This window comes from Corythoichthys intestinalis, chromosome 4, assembly GCF_030265065.1.
Source record: "Corythoichthys intestinalis isolate RoL2023-P3 chromosome 4, ASM3026506v1, whole genome shotgun sequence".
NCBI classification, from domain to species: Eukaryota; Metazoa; Chordata; class Actinopteri; order Syngnathiformes; family Syngnathidae; genus Corythoichthys; species Corythoichthys intestinalis.
This window is the reverse complement of record NC_080398.1, coordinates 14209808-14236111: the sequence shown is the minus strand read 5'-3', so window position 1 is coordinate 14236111 and position 26304 is coordinate 14209808. Positions and strand designations below refer to the sequence as shown.

General features: G+C 39.0%; 2 protein-coding genes across 5 annotated transcripts in view; one reads left to right on the top strand and one right to left on the bottom strand.

Moving 5' to 3' along the window:
- The window catches only part of si:dkey-34d22.1 (discoidin, CUB and LCCL domain-containing protein 1), a 48627-nt gene extending 37203 nt beyond the window's left edge, over nt 1-11424 (top strand). For all 3 annotated transcript variants that reach the window (XM_057833572.1, XM_057833571.1, XM_057833570.1), the window contains exon 15: nt 5719-11424. In XM_057833572.1, coding sequence (XP_057689555.1) covers nt 5719-6107 — 389 coding nt within the window. In that variant the 3' untranslated portion in view covers nt 6108-11424. The remainder of the gene's footprint in view (nt 1-5718) is intronic.
- Nucleotides 11425-11640: 216 nt separating this feature from the next.
- On the bottom strand, nt 11641-24769 carry si:ch211-79k12.2 (uncharacterized protein LOC568844 homolog). 2 transcript variants are annotated; one of them, XM_057833574.1, is made up of 3 exons: nt 24599-24743; nt 24351-24538; nt 11641-19091 (listed from the first exon to the last, which is right to left on the bottom strand). In XM_057833574.1, exons 2-3 carry the CDS (start codon nt 24502-24504, stop codon nt 17884-17886), a joined length of 1362 nt encoding a protein of 453 aa, XP_057689557.1. In that variant the 5' UTR covers nt 24505-24538; nt 24599-24743; the 3' UTR covers nt 11641-17883. The 2 variants fall into 2 exon arrangements, with proteins under 2 accessions (XP_057689557.1, XP_057689556.1); XM_057833573.1 differs by having other exon boundaries at nt 11642-19091; nt 24351-24522; nt 24599-24769.
- Nucleotides 24770-26304: the final 1535 nt, after the last annotated feature.

The window sequence follows — 26304 nt, the reverse complement described above, 5'->3', positions numbered from 1 at the left end:
GAAAGGGAGAGAGAGTTCACTGCTTCAACTGCTGGGTCGCTAAATCAATAATGTTACAAAGTGTCAAGAGTTAAAGCAATAATGTGAAGTAATTTCATAGCATGCCAAATAGGGTCACAATTAAAGTAATTAAACATTGTCCAACAAATAAAGCATGAAAAAATAATTTATATGTTGTATATTTGACAAAATAATCGCGTTTCCGAAGTTCGAGCCTGAAAGGGGACGAACCCGGAAGTGATACGTCATACATACGGTCGCCATACAAAGCCCTTCAAACAATGATTCAGGCATGAAAATGGGTCAGGGGTTAAAAAGGTGAGAAGGGTGTGGAGGAAATATGTTCCAGTACACTGTATTGTACACCCCAACAAAATATTGAGCTCTGTCGACCCACACTGTGTTTCAGCAGGGCCCTGCAGAGACCGGTGGAGGGGTGGGTGCTCGTAGATCAAAAGGGGCACATGAACAAGTATTTCATACACCTTAAAACAACATAACTTAAATTTTAACCAGCTTTAGATAATAATTGGCTGCGACTGTGACATACTTTAATTGGGAGGGGGCAACAGTGAATAGAAATCAAAACTGTCATCAACACTTTCTGGCTGTGACTCAGTCAGTCTGCCTCTTTTCTTCCTTCAACGTCTGCATCAAAACTTCCTTCCTCAACTTGTTCATCTGAGAACAAACCACATCAGATGGTCACTGAGCCACCAACAGCACAGTTTTCTTAAAACTATTATTTCATTATTATCCATACTTAACAACTCTAGCCCCTAATGATTAATAAAGCAATGACATAAAAATCTTATAGAAAAATATCATTGTAATTGTGTTTATAATTGGATTTAATACCCGACTATCCTTGCAAACTTGTTCTTACCAGGTCTGCTATTCACCCAGCTGATGAGGTATCCACTGCCTTTAGCAGCCTCATCTAACTCCTTTTTTTATCCCTCAAACTCCCTTCCCTACGACGCATGTCTATGTAATGAAATATAAATATTTTTAAAAAACAAACAGACTCCCCGGTGGCTTTTAGTTTTAAAGCTTTCTTAATTTCTTTCTCACTCAATAACGATGGAGTTAGATTTGGGTTTTTATTATTCAATCAAAAAACAAAGTTACTTCTATCAAAAACAAAGTTGCTTCAATCAAAATACAGTATATACTTTTAATCTCAAAAAGTAGCTTCAATAAAAAAAATGTTTTTGATTGCAATAATAAATTTGAGACAAAAAAAGCATTTGAAAACTATTTTTCTTGATTGAAACAAATTTTTCCATTTAAGTAATGTTTTGCGTATGGGCCACATTGTGGCTAGGACATTTGTGCCTTTATTATTCAATCAAATAAGTTGCTTCAAACAAAAAAATATATATAAAAAGAAAAACTTTGCACATGTGCCAATCACCGTTTACCAAAGCCTGAGAGGGTTTGAGTAGACTCACTATGAAGCTTTTAATAAAGGCAAGCATTTTCTAACTACTTTATTCTTGTTTAAAAATAATTCGGTGGGGCAGTAACATGTTTAAAACTTATCATAATTCTTACATTTTGAAGTGCTTGAAAATCATTTATAAATGATACTTTGGTGAAAAAAGTGAAAAAACATGTCTTATGTATGTATGTATCTTTTTTCCAATGTAAAATCTGAATAAATGCATTGAACACGCACAAAAAAATGGGGGGGGGGGGGCGCTACTTCGCGGTTTTCACTTATTGCGGCGGGTTCTGGTCCCCATTAACCGCGAAAAACGAGGGATCCCTGTATTTCTGAAAAGCTTGAAGAAGCAGGACTCATTCCCACCACTCGTCGGGCCGCTGTTGTGCCGACACCGGCCGTCAGCTCAAATCCAAGCCGAAAATAACGCGTCTCCGGCGGACGACGGGAGCGATGTGAGGCGCCCCCTCCATCCGAGATAATGCCGCTTAATTTGACTCAACAGTGTGTTTCTTCGTTTATATTACCGCTAAATACACAAGCTTGACGCCAATTTAACGGGAGCTATTTTTTTTCATGGGAGATTTGGCTAGCTCTGGCAGTGTTCAACGCAAGCTGCAACGAATGGCAGTAACTTTTTTATATCGCAAAACGTGAAAACGATTGAAACCATTACTCACCAAATTCAATCTGCTGGCAAATACAGGCAAGTGTGTATGCTGCGCTCTGGTCTGCCCCGATGTGGATAAGGCCTGCTTTTTAATTTCGCTGCTTTGCAATGCAACCGAAGGCTCTCCGAGCACTCCATGTACAGTAAGGAGTGCGCGCGTTTGGAATAATGGAACGCAGCTTGGCCCGATGATTGGTTCTCGTCAGCGAAGCATCTAGAAGGATTTGCTGACTGTGTTCTTAAATGCTCAGTTTACGTGCTAAGTTAATCACATGATGATAATAATAATAATTAAATAAAACCTTGCGACCCCCCCCCCCCCCCCCCCAAAAAAAGAATTTCTCCTCGGATCTACGCAATTCACGTAGGTCGCCCTTTTTGACTTCAAAACGGCGAATTTCGCCGAAAGGTGAGAGATTTTCATGCCTGCAATGATTCAAACAGCGATATATGCGATGGATCTCCTCCCTTGCACTCGAGCTAAGTTTTTGAAGAGTTGGAGAAAGAAGAGGAGGTTGGAATTTTATGTTGGACCTAACATGCCAGACGCTAATCGGGATGCAAACAATGTGCCTAGACTACCTGACATGGAATGGATACAAGACCCATCGAGATTACAAGATTGGTAAGATATAGGATGTTATTATTTTCATGATTTGAAGATGCAGGCATTTGCACATAATTTTATGTTTTTGTCTATCTGATGACATTGTTAAAAAAAATGATAATCAGACTTCATGTTCATTTTGGCAGATCCGGCAGCTCTCATGCATATAAAATAATAATATAAAAACGTTGGGAGTGAAAGAAGGAGATGAGTCGTTGATGACTTTCTCCACTTTATTGTGGCAACAATAAGAAAACAAAATAATAGCGGACTGCCGCCACATTCGACCGTGACGTTTTGCTTCTCGCTGATCTCCTCCTCGCCTCGTACTACTACAGCATCTCTTAAACGGAGTGTCTTGTTATGAGCTTTTTGTTTACAAATGTATCGAACACACGACGTGCTGACAACTTTCTTTCTTTATTAACACATGGAGCTAACAGTACAACACAGCTCGGGGCTCTCGGGAGGAAGTGGCGTCTGATGGCGTGAGGAAATGTAGTTTTTTTCACACAAGCAAACAGATTACAAAGCACCACTTCAGTGTTGTCCCGAGACTACATTTCCCATCATTCACTGCGTGACCTGCGCGCTCGCCTATTTGCTGCCAGACATTTAAAGCAACACGCTTGTTGGGGTCACCTGTCAGCGGCTCTTGAACAGTAAAACACAAACTAGAAGGCTATCAAGCGATCACCGTGAAAGAAACGCCGAACCGTACACATGCAATGCAATGCTTGAAGCATGAAGGTGGAAATACATATTACAAATACAAATAAATGTGCACAAACTCACTGGCGGTGTGTGTCTCTTACGGCAACGTGACCGTGAATTACCGCGACGCCGACCCGCTTATATGCACATCCACACCCCTTTCCCTATTGACAGTGGATTAACCCTTTCGGACAAGATCGTAGATGACGCACAATTTAAACACGCTTAACCTAGCAAACGCTACAACAACTATGATCGGGGATTGCCACGAGTTGACTTTCGGCTAACGTCACTAGCTTATACTGTTCATTCCACAACAGTTGGCAGCTCTGCTTTGACAAAGTCATCAGTCATCTATCCAAAAATCACACTTACTTTTTGGCAAATCCTTGATCATAAGCAGACCGGTTAAGGAAGCAGGCATCTTCGAAGTGTTTGCAGCAGAGAACACTACTCGATGATGGCGTGAAATTAATTCGCTTCGTGAGAACGAGAGATGTCCATTTACGTGCCCTGCTATCCTTTGGCCACTCATACAACTTTTCATTTGAGTGAGAACAAAACATCGCCACACACCGCCGTGGCATCTTACCAAGAAGCAACGCAACAATCAATACTGTTGTATGGCGGACTTCCCTCGCACTTCCCGGTGTGATGTGATTTCCGAAGATTTCAGAAGATTGCCGAAAAAAAGCATTTTCGTTGTCAAGGGCGTTGCTATGGGTTAAACAAAGAATCTTGAAGGGTTGCGTTAAAAAAAAAAATAACGAAAATATGCTTGTAATTGTTTAGCCATTGATATTATTCAAAAACATGGTTGGCCAACCTTACTTCACATTACTGCTTTAAGTGATAATACGCTTCTCCGAAACACAATACAAAAGACACTTAAGAAACTAATAAGCATAATCACCTAAGTAGTAGCATCTCATTAACAAATAATACAAACAATACAATTAGCTTCATTTATTCACGTCTGACGGAGGCACCCTGGATTCAACGACACAAAAGACACTCTTAAAGAAGATAGTGTTAGATAGTGAAGTTGTCTATTTCTTTTTATAAAGAAACCACACACATAAACCCATTCATATAACAACTTTGAGTCTCCTTTCAACACAAACTTCTAAACCACTAAATTGTCATACAAGAGAGTGTGCTTTGAAATTTGGATTGAATTTATGAACAACTGTTTGATCAAGAAAACTTCATTCCTTACAGTCTACCTCCTCGCTATTCGATTTTGTTGTTTAGTTAGTTTCAAGAAAATAAATGAGTCATTGACACAATTAATATCAGGGCTTTGCCCACAAAAAAAAAAAACGTCAAGCAGCAGCACTTTTATTTGAATGAACAGGACTTTTGTCTGATTTGTGTACGGAGATTTTTTTTTGCTTACACTAAGAACCTTGATTAAAAACTAACAAGTTTTATGTAATTAAAACAGTAGTTATAGGCTATAGTGCTGCAACGATTAATCGATTATCTTGAGTAATTCGATTAGAAAAAAAAAAGATTCGAATTAATTTTTGCTGCTTCGAGTATTCGTTTAATTAAAGTGGCGTTGTAATGGTTTGTTTTGAAAGTGTTTGAATTTGGGTTTATTGATGTGGGTGGATACACTGCCCTCTGGTGGCAACAGTAAATATGACATGGCTTATTTTACGTGGCTGAATCCAGCTGCTCCCTGTTAAGACCAACATAAGCTAAGTTTTTGTTTGAGCTAATGTTATTTTTAATGCATTCGCAATTTAGTTTACAGGTATATTTAGCTGTTTTTTGGGGGGAATATGTGTTTGTTAAGAGCATTGTTAAAAAAAAAAAAAAAAAAGTTTGCATTTTAAAGCATTTAAGCTTTTGCTATGTAAGTTAGCCAATTGTTCCTATGTTGTACTTAGATTTATTTATTTTATATCGTTTGAGACTCAACTCAGGCATTTTACTTTTTTATGTTCCTTATCCGATTACTCGAACCAACTAGTTCATTGATTAATCGACTAAAATAATTGATAGCTGCAGCCCTAGTAGACTACAGTTAAGAAGCTGTCATAAAATATTTTTGATGGAAATAGTCATCCACTTTGTCTTGGTTGTTACTTACAACATGCCTAAAAAAAATTTCAAGTGAAATTGAGAAGGCAATTGAAAAAAAAGTGACATTTATCCGATTAATGGTTTAATTATTTGTCCGATTAATCGATTATAAAAATAATCGTAAATTTCAGCCCTAATTTGAACTATCATTTCAACTATTTGAAACAAAATACATTGTTTTTGCAGACTACGCCCAACCCGCAATCGGACAGAAGATGGGCTCTACATTTCGGCCTGCCTCAGAAGAAGGCTACACCATCCCCTTCACGTTCACCCACTACGACTCTCCAGGAACCCTCCCAGAATACGCAGAGCCGCTCCCGCCAGAACCCGAATACGCAACCCCTTTCAGTGAGCAGGAGTGTTCACCCTCAACAGGGGGTACCACACACAGGCCCCCGACATCGGCATCTCCCGGCCCACCCAGGAGTTACGACTGCCCATCCCACAGGATGTTGGACAACGGCTACTGCACTCCCGCCGTACGTGCCAACACGCCACGACCTGTCAGCACTGTCTATGCCGAACCCAAGTCATGTTACTCTTTACTGCAAAAGTACGACGAACCTTTGTGAGAACAAACTCTCAAATATTATTTTTTACTGTGATATTCTAAGTGGACAGAAGTTGACACAGTGAAAACCCCAGTGACTCAAGTACCCAAAGTTGGGTACACATTGACGTGGAAGTTTAAGCGTACAACTGTGTACCCAGAAGGAGAACCAAGTGCCAATACACTGTTTCAAAAAGACATTAAAACTTCCTTCGTACACTATTTTTTTTTTTAATTATTATTACTGATGATGACTTTTGGTCACAGCCTGCACTTTTGGAAAACTAGTTACAGACTCATACCTACAAACTACTCATGAGAATGCATTAGTGTACAGTTACTTTTTCTTCCCACATCTGTGACAGATTGGATTTTTGTAAGTTACCACTAAGTGGCTCTAGTGATCTCTAAACGTCTAACAAGTGTCCTGGACAGTTGCTGTACATGCTCAAAATGGGACATTTTATGACACCTTAAAGGCACAATGTTGAAATGTGATGTGTCTGTGCCAAAATAAAAAAGATTGTGTAACTTTTTTTTTTTTTTAAACATAAGTGTCCCACACATGGGGCGCCGTTTGTAAAGCAGCACATGCTCAAAATTATGACAACATTTTGTCACATTTAGCGCCACACAGTGTTTAAAATGGTGTGAAATTTTTAGAGTCACTTTTTTTTTTTGGCACATTTACAACATTATTTAGCAACTTAAATTTTTGGACCTGATTGTTTAAATCCAGAACTAAATATTTAATTTAAATCTTAAACTTATATCCTACATCCTAAATGTTAAATCAGGAAACGGTCGGAACTAAATATTTAGCTTAATATGCAAATTCAAATGACTGGAGACCGGAAGTAACAAAATAAAAGTTGGAGCACACAAAATACTCTTTACATAGTTTCTCCTAAATATGTATTTTACCTATATACTAGAGCTGGGAATCTTTGGGCACCTAACGATTGGGTTACGATTACGATTCAGAGGCTCCGATTCGATTATAAAACGATTATTGATGCACCCCCTCCTTTATTTTATTAAAAAAAAAAAAAAAAAAAAAAAGTTTTGTACATTAGTTCCAAAATTGTTCAAAAATACTCTCAGGCTAAACCAAACTACTATTTCAGTATCAAGTTAACATATAGCAGTAAACAAATATACAAAAATAACAGTAAATAAAAAACTCCAGTCCCCATTCTATATCAGCAGCTTTAAACTACTTTCAATTAATTTAATGTTGTGAATCAACCGTTAAAGTTGTTAAAATTGCTCCTGTTATTCCATAATTTCTCTTTTGTCTACTTTCAACATGTGAAAGTTTTAAAACTATGTTAAAGATAGATTCAAGTCAATATTTTACCGATTTAGGAGTATTTTAGATAAAAAATTAATTAGGTTCGCTTGGAAGGTTCGCAACAACAGCCTTGCAGGGAAGTGTACTGCTTTAAGATGGCGGCCGTTACTAACGCCCGCATCTAGTTTTTTGTAGATGTGCTGGTAACGATACCGAAGCTATAATGCATCTAGTGCTATGTAAATGATATCTACCGTAACATAATGTGGCTTGTAGCAGCTTTTCGACAGCAGTCAGGTATGTTGTTGTTGTTTTTTAATCTCGTGGCATGAGTTGAGCTAGAGCCGTGAGTTGAGCATTGGCGTTACCCGAGGGGCCGGGTAATGAGAAGCATGATGTTTAGCTACTCTCGCTCCGTCCCTAATTGCGTACCGAAGACCGCGCGGCGCGCTGAGTGTGTCGTACTTCTGCTTTACTTGGCATATTTCAATAATCGGAATTTGGATGTTTGTGAATCGTTCTCGAATCTTCCACGGCCGAATCGCGAATAATCTAAGAATCGGAAATTTTGCACACCTCTACTATATACTGTTATTATCACAATGGCTCATGTCCAAGAGCAGACTGCCACCGTTGAGTAGGTTTTATTCATTTTCAAGTAACGTAAACAGACAGTCTGAGCTGCTCCTTCAGCTTTTATTTTGTTACTTCCGGCCTCTGGTCATGTGAATTTGCATATTAAGCTAAATATTTAGCTCCAACCGTTTCCAGATTTAGCATTTAGGATATAGGATATAAATTTAAGATTTAAATTAAATATTTAGTTCTGGATTTAAACAATCAGGTCCAAAACTTTTTATTTAAAAACAAATATTTAAGTTGCTAAATAATGTTGGAAATGTGCAAAAAAAAGTGACTAAAAATTTCACACCACGTTTTAAACAATTTGTGGCGCTAAATGTGAGAAAATTTAATTTAGTAGTAATTTTTAGCATGTGCTGCTTTGCAAACGGCGCCCCATACAAACAAACATTGAAAATATAAATAAACAAGGAACTCAATCACCTTGAAGGTACAGACATGATCTTACACATCAAATCCATTTAGACTAGGAGAGCTGCATTTTTTCGTTTGGTGCTAGTCCTTGCAGTCAAAATGAATTGGAAATCTATCTTCGTCAATGGCAGTGAATAAATTAAAATTGACAAACATTTTAATTACAATTAGTGATTTTATAAAATGCAGTTGATTTGTACAGTGGTATGAAAAAGTATCTGAACCTTTTGGAATTTGTCACATTTCTGCATAAAATCACCATCAAATGTTATCTGATCTTTGTCAAAATCACACAGATGAAAATACAGTGTCTGCTTTAAAGTGCTTGTGACACGAAAAAGCATGTTTATTTCATAATACACGCGGTATTTTATGCTCCTGAATGATATGGACCGCTTGGATGTGTGTGGAAGCGATCGCTATATTTATTTAGTTTTTTGAATTCCGCGCCAGGAAAATGAGTGACTTCCGGCTTCGGTCTCGCATTGAGGAGGAGGGCGCTGTGACGTGTACGGTAGAAGACGTCCTCTTCACGCTACAGTGTACTGTTGTGTATGAGGACGAAGGATTCAGCTCATTTTGCGGATTAATACTTTTATTTTTTGCATCACGCCAGCCAAACGGCTGCAGAAAAATCATTCTGTATGCGGGAGAGGCGTATGCGCCTTTTTGGAGTTTCAAAAGGTTCCCATTCACCGTGGATATTTACTGTGGGACCATTGGACTTACAAGGAAGTGAGTAAACATCTTGTTTTGTATTATGTCAAATACGAATACAGTGATTACAAAGTAAACACTATAAAATTCCTTTAAATAAAGGACTACTTACGTTTGATCATTGATAGGCATGTAAAAAGCTATCCTCACGCTCATTAGCAGTTAGCTGTTAGCACGTTAGCTACACAACAATTCCAGCCACCCTCCTCCAGGGAACGAATTGTAAATTGCTCTCCGCCGGGCGGTTTGCCGATCCGCAAAGAAACTCGACAACCGGGTCGTCATGTCAAATAATCCAGGCTAGTTATGTGTGATTTTCCACTTCGAAGACTTTGAAACATCCCTCGGTTCTGGTTAGCATGTCGGCTAGCTGTCACTCCTTCTGGTCTGTTTACATTCTCCGAAGCCGGGGAAGGGAAATGACATATGTCCGATTTTGGTGTCATAAAATATCGTTCGGCAGGTGTGACAGTAAAGGTAAAGTCGACTGTTTTGACCATTATGGAGTAATTTTGCCATGTCGTCTTGAATAAATGGATTTTTATTATTTTATATTCCATTTAGCACAAGTTATTTGTCATGACCATGCCATTTATTTAGCAATTGGGGAAAGTACTTGGGTAAAAAGAATATCCTGTAAAAATATTGAAGTAAAGAGACAGAAACAATGACATTTTGCCGCTCTCTTCGTCGCGTTTTCCTCATTGTGAATAGTTCCCCCTCGACGGGCTGACTGGTCCTTCTCAAGCCATTTATATAGCTATTGGGGGAAAATACTTGGATAAAAAGAATATCCTGTAAAAATATAGAAGTAAAGAGACAGAAACAATGACATTTTGCCGCTCTCTTCCTCGCGTTTTCCTCATTGTGAATAGTTCCCCCTCGACGGGCTGACTGGTCCTTCTCAAGCCATTTATATAGCTATTGGGGAAAATACTTGGATAAAAAGAATATCCTGTAAAAATATTGGGAGTAGAGAGACTGAAACAATGACATTTTGCAGCTCTCTTCATCTCGTTTTCCTCGTTCTGAACAATTCCCCCTCAATGGGCTGAATAGTAAAACCGATGAGCCTAGTCTACCGCTGACGTCATCCACCTGTTGGTGACGCTAAAGCCCTATAATTGTAGGCGTGGCTAACCGGCAGATTAAAAGACTAATTTCTCGTCATCTGCGCTTTGCTAAATTGTTGTATATGGTCGAATCGTCTCAAAATATGATTCTAATTCACATAATAATGCCATTTAAGACTTTTTTTCTGGTGTCGTATGCTCTTTAACTAAAACCAACGAAACATTTATCGGTTTTCATATTTTAATGAGGATAGCATGCAAACAATGACAGAAGGGGGAAAAATAAGCGAACCCTCTGTCTAAGGCATGGGTCCCCAAACTACGGCCTGCGGGCCGTATACAGCCCGCTCCACATTTGGTCCGGCTCCCTAAACAATACCAGAGAGCATTTTTTTAAATCTTTTTTTTTTCTCTCAATAGTGTTCTTTATTTCCTGGCCTTTTTCTATGAAGACCTCAGAGAGGGTTATTATCTATTTAAATAATAGTTTTATTATTATTATTATATTATTATTTTTACTTTATTTGCTTTTGTTCCGTGAAGAATCCAGAAAGGGTTATTTGATGGTCGCTTTCTGAAAAAACGAAAATATTTTTTACATTTAGGCACTCCTGCAATCGTCACACTTTTTCTGTTACAAACTGACCCTGGCCCCTCATCAGAGAAGGGAAAAGTTATGTGGCCCTCACAGGAAAAAGTTTCGGGACCCCTGGTCTAAGGAGACGGAAAGACCAACATCAACAACTCATCCCCACCGTGGAGGGGCTGTTTTTTCTCCCTCAGGGCCTGGATACCTTGCTATCTTCCATTCTTAATGGAAGAATGAATTCAAAAGTTCCATTCTTAATGGAAGAATGAATTCAAAAGTTTATCAGGATGTTTGGCAGAAAAACCTGAGGCCGTCTGTCGGGACAGTTGAAGCTAATAAGAGGACCGATGCTGCAATAAGACAATGATCCAAAACGCAGAAGTAAATCCACTTCACAACGGTATTAGAAGAACAAAATACACGTTCTGGAGTGGCCAAGTCAAAGTCCAGACTTGAACCCCATTGAGATGCTGTAGCATGACCTAAAGACAGCGATTCATGCTAGACACCCCAGGAATCTGACTGAACTACAGCAGTTTTGTAGAGACAAATGGGCCAGTATTAGTCCTGATCGATGTGCCAGGGTGATCTGCAGCTACAGGAAGCGTCTGGCTTAAGTTATTAATGCCAAAGGGGGGGGGGGGTGTCACAAAATATTAAATGTGATGGTTCACTTAATTTTTCCCACTTCTGTCATTCTTGCATACTATCCTCATTAAAATATGAAAACCTATAAATGTTTGGGTGGTTTTAGTTAAAGCAGACACCCTTTTTTCATCTGTGTGATTTTGACAAATCACACATCTGATGGTGATTTTATGCAGAAATGTGAGAAATTCCAAAAGGTTGAGATACATTTTCATACTATTGTATATTTTTTTAAAATGCAACAATTGGTCAAACAAAAAGTGCCATATTTGAAGGTCATTGGAGTGTTATGGGAAAATAATTTGTCTTGTAAAGGCACAACAATGATCTTTTGCAGGTGAACACAAATAATAAATCCATTACTACCTAATTACTTATTACCTAATCAAATAAACCATGCTGGAAATAAATCTAAAATGTCATTAAAATCTGAACTATTTCTGATGTCAATATCGATACTCCCATTTAGAGTGACAGAAATAAATAATTACAGGCAGTTCCGCTTTTCTCTGTCAGTGACTGTCACCTTATGCTTAGCTATTATTAGCTTTTATCTTAGTTTAACAGAACTCAGTAATGGAGAGTAGACCTTTGAACAATGCAGATAGTCTGAACCTCAAGATTTTAGTTCACGGGATGTTTTAGAATTTGTGTGACTGTGTTTGTTAGTGGATGTCTTACCCGTAGGGGTGTCACAAAATATCAAAATGGTGATATGTCGTGATACTTTGTATCCCAAAAGGTTATTGGTATGTGCCTGCCAAGAATCGAGATATCGTTTTAAAAAGGTGTCAATGTTTAAAAACTTTTTTTAAAAGGAACCAACAAGTTGCTACCAAAATCTTCCACCATAATAGTGTCTCAGTTAACTCTAAGACTGCATTGATGGTGCTCGACGTCCAATCCGTTTAGACAGGGAACGTTCGTTCATTCGAAACCAGAGCATACACAGTCATTCTGTCCGATTTTCAGGGCATTTACAGGTCACTTGCTGTTCATTTTAGGGCATTTACAGGTCATTTCCTGTTGAGTTTGAGTCACTTCCTATTTATTTGGGTAATTCCCAGGTCACTTCCTGTTCTGTAACTCAAAATAAACAGGAAGTGACTCATAAAACACCCCAAAATCAACAGGAAGCAAATGAAAATCAACAGGTAAATGACCTTAAATGGCCCAAAATTACCTCATAGCCTGGAACCGGCTGCCATTGACGGCCATAGACGTTCAATCCATTTGAAGTGGGAGGGATGGTAGCAAATGAACATTCTGCCACCCTCCCGGTGGAAATATATTGGACGTCTACTAGTGCTAAACTCATTCTCTTTTTCTGTTTACTAGTTGTTTGTAGAATATCCTAGAATGATTTCCTGACCAATGTATCGATAATCGTATCACCATATCGTCAGATCATCGCTATCATGAGCTTTGTATCGCAAATCGTATCGTATCGTGAGGTACCAAGAGGTTCCCACTCTTACTCACCCGATCCTGCAGCGGTGCGCTATGGACTAATCCGAGTAGAGGTGTGTATGTCGCCCTTTAATTGCTGGCCGCCATTCCTTGGGTGTTTACATAACTATAATAGCTCAGCCTCAATCAATGTAAACAGTAACGTTAGCTGCTGCTGACTGTGTGCTGCAGGCGGCACAACTCAGCAATGGCGGACGGGGTACTTCCAGTCGTTTTGATTAGATTAGTTAATAGGCACTCATGCAGACAGCAGACGCAACAGAGTTTAGCCTCTACCGTGTGGAATAGAGTAAACCAGTCTTATAGGAGGGAAGGCTGAGAGAAAGATTATAATATTTAAATAGCACATTGTTGCGCAACTAAAATGAGAACTGAATAGATTTTACTTTGAATTAAGTCTACAGCTTCAAAAATACTTATTGTGTTCCAAATTATTGGGGGGGGGGGCATCTTAGTTGGGAAGGGGGATGTGTCCCGCCTGGGATATCCGCCCTTTTATTTGAGTATGCAAATATCCCCGGAAATCAGCACCACTACAAATTTGGGCCTTTTTAAATCTCGTTTAAAGACACACCTTTTTAGACTCGCCTTTCCCCAAGATTAGTTTAGCCTGGTTTTACTTCTTTAGGGGTTTTAATGTTTTCGGATTTGATCTGTTTTATTGTTTTGTTTGGTGTCTGACTAATCGTGATGCGATGGTTCGTTTTTTTTTCTTTTCTTTTCTTCCTAATGTCATTTTATAACACTTTCCTGCCTTTTATTTACTATGTGCCATGTTTCTCTTTGTTGTAAAGCACTTTGGGGACCTTTCGGGTTTTGTAAAGGGCTATATAAATAAATTTGATTTGATTTGATTTGATATCGAATTTCTTAGACCTCTGATCCTGGAGAAATATGTTAATAAAACCGTATTGGCCCGAATATAAGACTGTTTTTTGCATTGAAATAAGACTGAAAAAGAGGGGGTCATCTTATATTCGCGTTCTAGACATTATACCCATTCACGACGCTAGATGGCGCCAGATATCATTGAAGCGATGTTCTGTCATGACAGAGCTCACCTACTCTCCCCATTCACGACGCTAGATGGCGCCAGATATCATTGAAGTGATGTTCTATCACGACAGATCTCAGCTACTCTCAAGTTTAACCAGTTTGCATTATTTTATTGCAATGTTTTTCCTTATTCAGATTTGTTTCAAGACTACAGTTAGTTAGACTTCACTTTGATGGATAATGCAGTTATTGCAATTTTGTTGTTTTATCACAATAGATTGGTTTATTTACATTTCAAAAACCAGAAGCCATTCTTTTACGAATGTGATTGCACTTTAGTTTACATATTTAAATGTTCTGATATTAAGATTTGAATGAGGCAAAATAATGTTTTTTCTGTCAAATATATTGTTATAATCATTTGTTTCAGATAAACTGTAATTATTTTCTGTATAAAAATTACTTTGGTGTTCAAAAAGTAAAATTTCCAAACATGAGTCTTGAAAAAGAGGGGGTCGTCATATAATCAGGGCAGTCTTATATTCGGACCAATACGGTAATAATTTAATTAAAAAAAAAAACATGACACCACTTTGAAGCGTAGCCATTTTGCTACATCACTTTTACCCACCGATTTTAACACAGCTGCATGATGGGTATTACTGATGGGTGGGCATTGTGAGATCTTACATTTGATTGGCTAAAATTGTACTAGCATTGTAGAAAAAAAATGCCTGCACTAAGGGTGGTCGCTTCCTTGAAATAATGGCATTCATTTTCACTCCATTACAGATCGGAAAAATGAAATTTTTTTTTTTTTTTTTGTAATTTTAAATCTTTTCACTGGGATACATTACAGAGGTGTTGTCTGTCCCTTCAAGTAAGTACCGTAATTTTCGGACTATAAGCCGCTTTTTTCCTTCACTTTGAATCCTGTGGCTTATAGTCCAAGGCGGCTTATTTGTTGTTGATTTATTTGGGTTAATAAGTAACCATTTATTTGACAGCGACATCATAAGACCGTCATCATTGTGACATGACACTATCATGGGCCTTACTGAATGCTTAAGACAGATGTCATGAGGTGTCATCCGGCAAATTATGCCACTAACTCATTTTACGTCCAGCTCGGTTATTTTACATCCATTCAAAAGTGAGCTAATTTGCAGGATAACACTAAATGACATCTGTTATAAGCATTCATTAATGCTCATGTCATAATTATGATTGTCTAATGACAGTCTTATGGTGCCAATGTCAAATAAAGTGGTACCAAATACCATAACTAGTAATCAATGAAACAACTGGAACAGTAATTTAAGAAATAATTAGCACAGAACATGAATTTTGATTGTTATTTACATCTGTAGCGCTGCAATGGATGCCAGGAGGCATGTTGGACAACATCAGTGTTGACAGCAGGTGGCAGCAGAGGTTGACTGTCTTCCCCAAGGGAGCAATAATCACCAAATTAAGCTTCTTGAAGCAATGAAGCTTTGCATCCAATTGGTTCATGGTGGTTCATTTGGTCTTATGATGCCGCTGTCAAATAAAGTGTTACCGGTTAATATCTTTTGGTGTAAATATCCCATAATACAGTGAGGAGAGCTGCGGCTTATAGTCCGGTGCGGCTTATCTATGAACAAATGTTGTTTTCGTGTCAAATTTGGTGGGTGGCGGCTTATAGTCAGGTGCGCCTTAGAGTGCGAAAATTATGGTAAATCATAACCAGAAACATCACAAAAATAAGGCTGATGTCTCAAGGCGGAGTTGGCAGCGTACTGTATGTAACTGGCAGCCATCTTGCGTTGGAGTAATTCACTCAATTCTTGACAAACTTATAATAAAACAGTTTTTAAAGTAATCGTATGATGGCTATTATTCAGGCTTGATGAAGCTTTTCTTTTTATTTCAAGCATGCACAAGAAACAAACACAGTATACCTAGCTTGATATTGAAAAAAAAATTAAATTGTTTTTCGTATGCAGTGTTTCAATCTCTGATGTTTATGAAAAAACCAAGCAGTTTGAAAATTAGCTAAATATTTAAGAAATCATTAGCTATTTCAAAGTCCATGCTCAGAGTAACAATGTTATATTTATTGAATGGCCCCGCCACAAAATGGCCGAAAGGTGACAACGCTTGTCCTCATTGGCTCAAAGTGCACAACAGACATCTAGCCATATACAGTGAAGAGAAGTATTTGCACCCCTTCTTATTTTGCAAGTTCACCCACATAGAAAATAGGTTGAGGTCTGAAATTTCAATCGTAGATGCATTTCCACTTACACTTAAAAAAAAAAAAAAATCCGGAACTCGCATAGCATGATTTTTTAAAATAATTTATCTGTAATTTACTGGGGTTCATAAGTATTTGTACCCCTGAGAATCAGCAATAGTTATGACACTTAAAGAGTTATCAGTCTACCTTAAAAGAAAAAAAAAAAGTCCATCTGTACCCCATGAGTAACCACCCAAACCACAAATGCACCCCACAATCAGTCATAATCCAACTGCTAATATGGGCAAGACCAGAGGGCCTTCGAAAGACACCAGAGAAAAAATTGTTGAGCTCCACGAAGCTGGAAAAGGCTATAGGACAATTGGAAAGCAGCTCTGTGAGAATAAATCAACAGTTGAAGCAATTCTTAGAAAATGGAAAAGGCTAAACATGACTGATAACCTACCTCGGACTGGGGCTCTATGTAAAACCTCTCCTCGTTGGGCATCACTCATGAGAAAAGTAAGGGCTCAGCCTAGATCTACCCAGCAGGAGCTGGTCAATGACCTGAAGAGAGCTGGATACACAGTTTCAAAGGCTACTGTCAGTAAACCCCACGGTGCAATGGTTTAAAATCATGCATTGCCTAGAAGGTTCCCCTGTTGAAGCCAGTATATAGGCCCGTCTGTAGTTTGCCAGGGACTGTCTGAATGTTGAAGAAGGGTCATGGGAGAAAGTAACATGGTCAGATAAAAGCAAAGTAGAACTTTTTGGTGCAAACTTTACTCATCGTGCGTGGAGGAAAAAGAATAATGAGAACAATCCCAAGAACACCATCCCCACTGTGAAGTATGGGGGTCTAAATCTCATGCTTTGGGGCTGCCTTTCGCCAATGGGTACAGGATGACTGTACTGTATAAAGCAGAGGATGAACGGTGAAAAGTACCGTCAGATTTTGAGCCACAACTCATTCTCTGAGTCAGAGACTTGAAAATGAGTCGTGGCTGGATCTTCCAACATGACAACGATCCGAAGCAAACAGCCAAGCTGACCAAGGAGTGGCTGTGTAAGAAGCCTATCAAGGTTCTGGAGTGGCCTAGCCAGTCTCCAGACCTCAATCCAATAGAAAATATTTGGATGGTGCTGAAACTTCATGTTTCTCAATGACAGCCCCGAAACCTGACAGATCTAGAGAAGATTTGTGTGGAGGAATAGTCCAAAATCCCTGTTTCCATATGTGAAAACCTGGTGAAGAACTACAGAAAGTGTCTCACCTCTGTAATTGCAAACAAAGGCTTCTGCACTAAATATTAGCACTAATTTTCTCAGGGGTACAAATACTTATGAACCCCAGTAAATTACAGATAAATTATTGAAAAATCATACAACGTGAGTTCCGGATTTTATTTTGAAGATTGTGTCTCTATAAGTAGAAATGCAACTATGATTGAAATTTCAGACCTCTACCTATTTTCTAAAAGGGTGAACTTGTAAAATCACATGGGGTGCTAATACTTCTGCTCCTCACTGTATAAAAACACACACGATATATTTGACTCTAATAGCATCAATAAAAAATGGGGGACACTATAAAATACTCAAACTCCGCTTTTGGAGTTTTCCCAACTTTGGAGGTTCTACTACGTCCATTGTGAAATGCAAAGCAAAACTTTTGTGTTTCCGAAGAGATATTTTGGCAACAGGTAGGTGCTGTACGTCCAATTCATTAGGGACTTACTCTCCATTGTCAAGAGGGGCTCCCTCAATTGTGCTTCCTTCTTTGGGAGTCACCTCCTCCGCAGAGTAGTGCACTATAGCCTGGTGTTTATTCCGGGCAGGCGCGTCTTTAAAACGCAGACCGCAGTCCTCGCAAACGTAAATCGGTCTGGTGCTCTCACCCTCAGTGGCGGTTTCAACGAGCTGCACGAATCCGGATCGATTCTCAGTCTGTGAAGGTGCGCCGCTAGCGGGCGGGTAAGCGCGAGGTCGCCCGAGCTGAACCCCCGTGGATCCCGCCTGCTCTGGAGTCAGACCATGAACCGTTTGGTTATGGAAGCGGACGCCCGAGCGGTTGGAAAAGGCTTTACCGCAGATGTCACAGACGAAGGGCCTCTCTCCGGTGTGAATGCGGATGTGGATCTTTAGTGCTCCAGATTGAGTGAAGCATTTACCGCACTGGCTACAGCGGTAAGGTTTTTCCCCCGTATGGATCCTCTGGTGGGCTCGGACCCCCGCCAAGTGGGGAAAGCCTCTCCCGCAGAAGCCGCAGGAGTAGGGCCTCTCACCCGTGTGGATCCGCCTATGGATTTTGAGCGCACCTGATTGGCTGAAGCCCTTTCCGCATTCAGAGCAGGTGTACGGTCGAGCCCCCGTGTGCACGTGGAGGTGGATGCGCAGGTTGCTGTGCGAGTTGAAAGTCCGGCCGCACTGGGTGCATAAGAAGCCAGAGGGTTTTTGGGCATGCTCGGCACGCTGGTGCTGCAGCAACTGCGACGGTCTTGAGAAGGACGCGGTGCAGTGCATGCAAGAGTGCAGCAAGGGGGACTGCGCCGGGCAGCCGCGCTCCTCGGAATCCCGCTGGAGCAGGCGGGACTGGAAAGACGCCAGGCGGGGGAAAGGGGGCTGAGGGCACGGCAGGCAAGTGCTGATAGGGCAGTGGTGGAAGTGATGGTGCGTTCGACACAATGCAGAGCAAGGGCACACAGAGGAAATACGGTTTAAGGAGGACAGTCGGGACGGGGGAGCTTCCAGGTTAGGGTTGCTCTCGGAGGAGTCGCTTGCGTCAGGGCAGCCATCGGCAGAGCTGTGTGGAAGAGTAGTACCAGTGCCGGTGGTTGAGGGGGAGCTACTCTCTTTTGAAGCCTCCGACTGCGCAATTGAAGATGAGGCTTGTCTGGAAGAGGAGAAAGGGCAGCCGGGACAGGTGCAGACATGGCGCATATCTAGCACACATAACAGGCAAACAATTACAATTAAGAGATTGTAAAAGAAGGAAGAAAAAAAATAATTAGAAAATGAAAACCAGAAGATGGCTAGCAGTTCGCTAATAATAATATTTTTCATCTTTTGGTACAATTGAGACAACACAGGTATTTTAAGTGAATAAAAATGTATATCCGCAAGGTGGCCCTCCATTTCTAAAAGCGCAAGACATGGATCCCAACAGGAAGAATCTTGTTTAACAATTCGGGAAAAAAAACCCCACTGTATTTCATTTTTAAGAGATGAAATAAATAGTAAATAATAATAATAATAATAATAATAAATAATTTTAGCGACACCAGTGAACAAAAGCGGTAGTGTTTTGCCTAAAGGAAGACTGCGTTTCCCATGAGGACCAGCGCTGCGTTTTCCATGAGGACCACCATCAAAAATCATTCTCTCGGTTGCCTGCAGATGGATTAAACAATATTTCTGCTTCCAGAGGCAGTTATGGAGGTGTTATGGATGTTATGGATGAATAGTAATAAGGTAATGAATCCAGTTGTGGCTTAACAATAGCATATGATGGTTAGCAACCGTGTGGATTAGTGTGGCTGACCCCCCCCCACCTGAGTTTGTTGGGGGGGGGGGGCTCACACCAGCGAGTAAAAGCCGGGCCAATGTTTATTCTTTACATCCAGGTAGCCTCTTTTTTCCCCTCCTCAGACAAAACTTTTTGTCTCTTGTTGCCCTGCCATTTTTGCAGCATTCACGCGAAAGCGTTCGCATCGACTTCCGTCTAAATGAATGGGGAAAGGGGGAGGTGACGTATGCCGTAAAGCAGTCAGCACATTTGTGTTTTTTTTAGGGCTGTCAAAATTATCGCGTTAACGGGCGTTAATTAATTTATTAAATTAATCACGTTAAAATATTTGACACAATTAACGCATGCACTAAATGACCCACTTGCACATTGCCTCAAACAAATTACAATGAGGCCGTTTATGGACATTAAGATTGAAGAGAACGCCACCGGCCGCTTGGGGGCAGCGCCGTTCCATACTCATGTTGTCTCTTCTAAACGTGGGAGAATCAGTAGTTGTGAGACGTTCATGCTGTGTTCACAATGCAATGCAAATTGCTATTTGTGCTCCACACATATTTCGATAAGTTTTCTTTCTTTTAGTGGCAATTATGTGTCTCTTATTGTATTTTGGGTAAGATAAGCACAACAAAAATAATATTCCTATCTCTCCCAAAAAAATAATGTTCACAAAAAGAAAAGCACTTCAGTCTATAGTAATGAGGCCCTATTCTGACACACAGTTAAACAACAATGCAAAATGAACTGGCATTCCATATCAAAATAGCTATGCAAAATACACGTAAAACTTAGACTTTGGTCACTCTATTTTTATTATTGTCATTTTTATTCTTATTATTATTATATTAACTCTACTTTTGATTGAAAATTTTACAAATTTTATTAAAACGAAAACATGAAGAGGGGTTTTAATATAAAATTACTATAACTTGTAACTATAAAAATTATCTTTTAAGAACTACAAGTCTTTCTATCCGTGGATCGCTTTAACAGAAAGAATGTTAATAATGCCATTTGTGGATTTATTGTTGCAATAAACAAACACAGTACTTATGTACAGTATGTTGTATGTATTTATCCGTCGTGAGTCTTATCTTTCCATTCCAACAATAATTTACAGAAAAAAATTGCATATTTTAGAGATGTTTTGAATTGCGATTAATTCCGATTAATTAATGTTTAAGCTGTAATTAACTCGATTAAAAATTTTAATCATTTGACAGCCCTAGGTTTTTTGTGTGGCAGGGTTCCTGCCTCCCTCCTCAAAGTTAATTAGTGTCGGTGAAAGATACAGATTGCCCTTCTTAGGGGACAATTAACTTAAACTGAACTGATACAGACTAGGGCTGTCCCAAACGACTAATTTTCTCCCGATTAGTCAGCCGACTATTTTTATGATTAGTCGATTAATCTAATCTTTAAAAAAAATAATTTTTAAACTAATTTAGCAATGAAATTTTTGTTGATGCTTATCAATTCACAAAAACATTTGGGAACACTTAAATTATTAAAGTACAAATAAACACGTAAATAACAATAATAAATCACAAATAAACAATGAGTTCAAATGCTGATAGAATTAACTAGTGTAAAAGAATAGAATGTAAACAGATTCAGAACACTGACTTCACCTTTCAAACGTGATTCAAAACGATTCTTGAAAAAAAACAACAACCAAACATTAATATTATAGAGTAGTACTATATATAACAGTATTCTAATAATTATTCATTGCCAATTTAGATTTTTCATAAAGGGTGTCATTTTAAAGGTATTCTTGTAGAATCTGAATTCTGAAGTATGTGGGATTAACTCCAGAAATGGTTATTTATATGACGAACATGACATGCTTTTATTTTGAAATGTTTACCGGAAGTACGTTTGCTAAAGAGCTAACTTAAGACATACACTCCGCAAAAAAGCACTTTTTGTCATTGCATGTTGTGTCAGTAATAGATTTTTTGTTTTGTTTTGTTTCATTTTTTCATTTGCAAATGCTTTTAATCAGCGATTTTTCATGTTTGAAGTGTCACCTTTTAACTGCAAGTTTGCGTTTTGGAGAATACTGCCAATGTTTTATAACAGGCTAAAGTAGGTCGTCTTTTTTTCCACATTCACCTCAATGTAGCAATGCTAACGTTTACAGTGTTTAATATAGATGTGTTTTCTTATTTTGTTTGCCTGAACTTGAATTCTACAGCGTGTTCATAAGAGAAAGGAACTGGAGTCTCATTGGCCATCAGCACGCACGCACGCGCGCAGCGATAAAACGCAGCCGTGAAAATTACCGCCCTCATTTTCATTTACAGTGCGATAAATGGACTAATTGGATATCGCGACAGGCTTAGCAACATCAATAAAACATGTTGTTAGTTAGTTAGATGAACTTACTCCTGTCGGCTTCGAAAACTACAACTGGGTGACAGCGTAGGTGTTTTATTCATGGCCGACGTGCAGCCAAGCTTGGCTTTGAAGAGACAGGACACAACCGTGTACCCTCCTTTGTTTCTTTGAAATAAGTCAATGTTTTGGACACTCTGGTGCGCTTTTTTGGCTATGTGCTGCTTTCCCCGCTTGCATACCGAGCGTCTGACATTCTGAACTTTTCCAAGCATATATTTTTTCAACCCTTACCATCGATGGATTTACGTCATCGATGATATGTCGACTAGTCGGGACAGCTCTAATACAGAGAACAGACCCCCCTCAAAATATAAAATAGGTGTGTCATTCAACGAGTTGTCAGTCGACATGTTGTCACAAATGTCATGAAAATATTTTATGAAGGTTGAAAAGTTACCTAGGGTTGCTTTAATGTGGGGGACTTTTGCTACGCAGGTTAGGGTTGTCAAACTATCTGATAATATACGAAAGGGCACTTGCATATGGAGCCTCTTCAAGAATATAAGAATAAAAAGAAAGCATTATTTTGACCGCATGTCAGCAAAAAAAGAATTTTCATTTTTGTTTCGTCCTTTCACTGCCACTTTGTGTTACACAGTTACACCTACAGTATCAGAATTCAAATCCATTTCAAATTTGTTTTTATTTTCTGCCGGTAAAATGTCACATTTAACAAAAACATCTATTTCTGACTCTTTCCTCTCTTCAATGCAAATTTTCTCCAAATGCAAGAAGGAATTGCACGACGCAGGCAAAACCATTTAAAGCCCGAAACATGAGTGACTCCCATTTTCCTGAAAATTGTTTTTGGATGGAAAACCAAAATCAAACTATGTCATTAATACAAGTACATAAGCAACATCAGATAGTAACAATATTCCTGATTTTAAATTTACTTCTCACATTTATTGACTTTATTTGAGCAATATCAGCAATTCTTACATTATATTCAGATTTAATTATAAGACGCCATTCCTAATTTTAGACCAGTGGTTCTTAACCTGGGTTCGATTGAAACCCAGTGTTTCAGTGAGTCAGTCTAAAGGGCTCGGTGAAAGTTAAGACTCTATTAAGTCTATATCTATTATAAGGGCCCTATTTTGGACGCTGACTAAATTTAGGCACAGTGGAGTTTTAGAATTCTTTCAAATGCTAGTCCTTAAGAAACTGGTTTGCTCAGTGGAAGGTTGACTCTCCCTTGGTATGAGGAAGTGCAACAGACCTACGGGTACAGTGCACTGCATTTACATAGAAAAAAATTGTGTCCCATTTTACACCATGAAAATAGTATGTGGGGCAAGAACGTGATAGAATGTCGACATGAAAACAAATATAGAAACAATGTGACAAGAATAGAGTTAAATTTCATTTACCAATGTGAAAAGCAAATCAAAAGGCAGTTATTTGTTGTAAATTCACACGGTTCACTGGATTTGTGAGATTTTTTTTTTTCCAAATCATAATGACTGTGTACAAATTTGGTTTTTCATTATATTTGATATCATTTGAGATGTAAACTCGATAGAAACTGCACGGTCAAGGGTAATGCAACCAAGCCGGTTTAATGTTGAACAATATAAGATTTATTCCTCCAAATTCGAATGAAAAATTCTGAGATGTGCGCATTTGGGCCAGTCTTGGTTTAGTGGTTTGATGATGCTGAAAGCATAAAGATAAAAACATACATTTTGGCCTGTTAAAAATATGCTGAAATGAGAAGAAATTTGTATGGAAATTCACTTGGGTTTTAGCTTGCTAGCTTAGATCTCTAAATTTTGAATTTGGAAAAAAAAAAAAAAAAAATTCACAGGGTTCGGCTAATGCACGTGTGAAACTCATGGGGGTTCGTTACCTTTAGCAAGGTGAAGAACCACTGTTATGGAGGTCAATGAATTAGCTTGTCAGTTAACGTTGCTTGCAAAGATATGAAGTTCCACTAGATGTCACTGTTGGACAATAGAATGACACAGTACCGCCATGCGTCGGTTCATTGCGACCAATGTGCCGGGGCCCCTCTCGGTGCCTCATCAACCAATCTCTAATACAAGGTCTCCTGCCTTTCCCTTTAAATTGAGCACACTTTCATCTTTCTGCCTGTCATTATTTACTGTGCAGTATTTCGCTTCTTGATCTACTAGCATTGCATGCTATGTGATTGATAGCGGCAATGCCACTTTCATATTAAAACGTTCACACTATTTTTTACGTCGGGTGAAAATCCATATCAACTCTCATAACAGGACTAGAAAGCATTTGCTGTCTATGGCCTTACTTTTCTTTGGCGTCGTCTCGGTCTTGTGCATAGCACGGGTTGATTGGAGCGAGCCACCCCCCAACATGCTCCACACGTTCATGACGTCGGACTGTTCCTTGACCGAGCTTCCAGACGACAGCAGGAGGTCACCGATGAACTGGTGCATTTCCATCCATGAGCTGTGCTCAGGCTAGCGGTGGAACACGCTACAAAATCAGTGACACAAAGCTAGCGGAGCTGTTTGTTTTGGTGGTGGTGGTACTTACAATGTCGTTCCTCTTGTCTTTGTCCATTAGTTTGCAATTATACGAGAGGATTCAAATCACACACTTTGCTTTAAAGTAACTGTACACGAAACGCGACGAGCAAAATATACAAAGAGTATTAATTCTATGGCGTTACTTGTACCTGTAGCTCAACATGACATCCTCTGTCTGTCATAGATACCACATATATAGTAGATGCGAAATTGAACTGCCGGCATTTGTAAGCGGCGGCCATCTTAGAGCAGTGGACTTCTCTGGAGTGTTCGATGTAATTCCCTCCACCTACTCTTAAGTAAACCAAATCTTGACGGATTTTCAAACTAATTGGTTTACCACATATATCGTAGATGCGAAATTGAATTGCCAGCATTCGTAAGCGGCGGCCATCTTAGAGCAGTGGACTTCTCCGTGTTCGGTGTAATTTCCTCTCTCTTAACTAAACCATAACTTGACAGATTTTCAAACTAATTGGTTTATAGGCTATAATTCAAGATGGCTCTTTAAATAAATCTAAATTAGATTTTTGTGGGTAGCTTCAAACGCTCCACTGCCAGGGATTAGTGGCACTGACCCAAAATGGCCGACAATTTATGACGGCCGTCCCAATTGACTTACAGGACTTGTTTGGCATCTTGGTCTATGTAAGATACCGATCAACTGGGTGACGTTGAACGTCCTACTGTCAAAGCATGTGACCGGAAGTCAATTGGAGCACTACCCAGAAACCTTAAATAGAAGTGTATTTTGAAAAGGGTGCTATGTATTAATGTTACTTTAATGTGTTATCCTAATATGCCTCATGTAACCAAGCAAAATGCATGCGTGTGTGTAAATACATATATGTAAATTTAAGTGTTAAACGAATACAGTGATCAAAACTGGTGACATTTGTAAAGGGCAAATTGTACAGATCCTAATGCGATTCGTGCCAGTAAATACTCTCTTCAAAAATACACATATAAATATAAAATGCTTGACTATGCAGTATATTTAAAAGCATGTAGTAAGCAAGTACTTGCTTGGGCAGTATTTTTTTTTTCCATTTTTTGCAACCGTCTAGAACAGGGTTCACTAAATCTGGACCTCGATGCCATCAATCCTGTCATGTTTTCTACGTCTCTCTCCCCTAACACACCTGAATCAAATGATTATGTAGTCAGCAACCTCTCCAGAAGCCTGATAATTAGGGGTGTGACAAAATATCGAAATGGTGATATATTGTGATTAGGGCTGTCAAAATTATCGCGTTAACGGGCGGTAATTATTTTTTTTAATTAATCACGTTAAAATATTTGACGCAATTAACGCACATGCCCCGCTCAGACAGATTTAAATGACAGTACAGTGAAATGCCCACTTGTTAATTGTGTTTTGCTGAGTTCTGCTGCCCTCCGCTGGCGCTTGGGTGTGACTGATTTTATAGGCTTTAGCACCCATGAGCATTGTGTAAGGATTAATTGACATCAACAATGGCAGGCTACTAGTTTATTTTTTGATTGAAAATTTTACAAATTTTATTAAAATGAAAACATTAAGAGGGGTTTTAATATAAAATTTCTATAACTTGTACTAACATTTATCTTTTAAGAACTACAAGTCTTTCTATCCATGGATCGCTTTAACAGGATGTTAATAATGTTAATGCCATCTTGTTGATTTATTGTTATAATAAACAAATAGTTCTTATGTACCGCATGTTGAATATA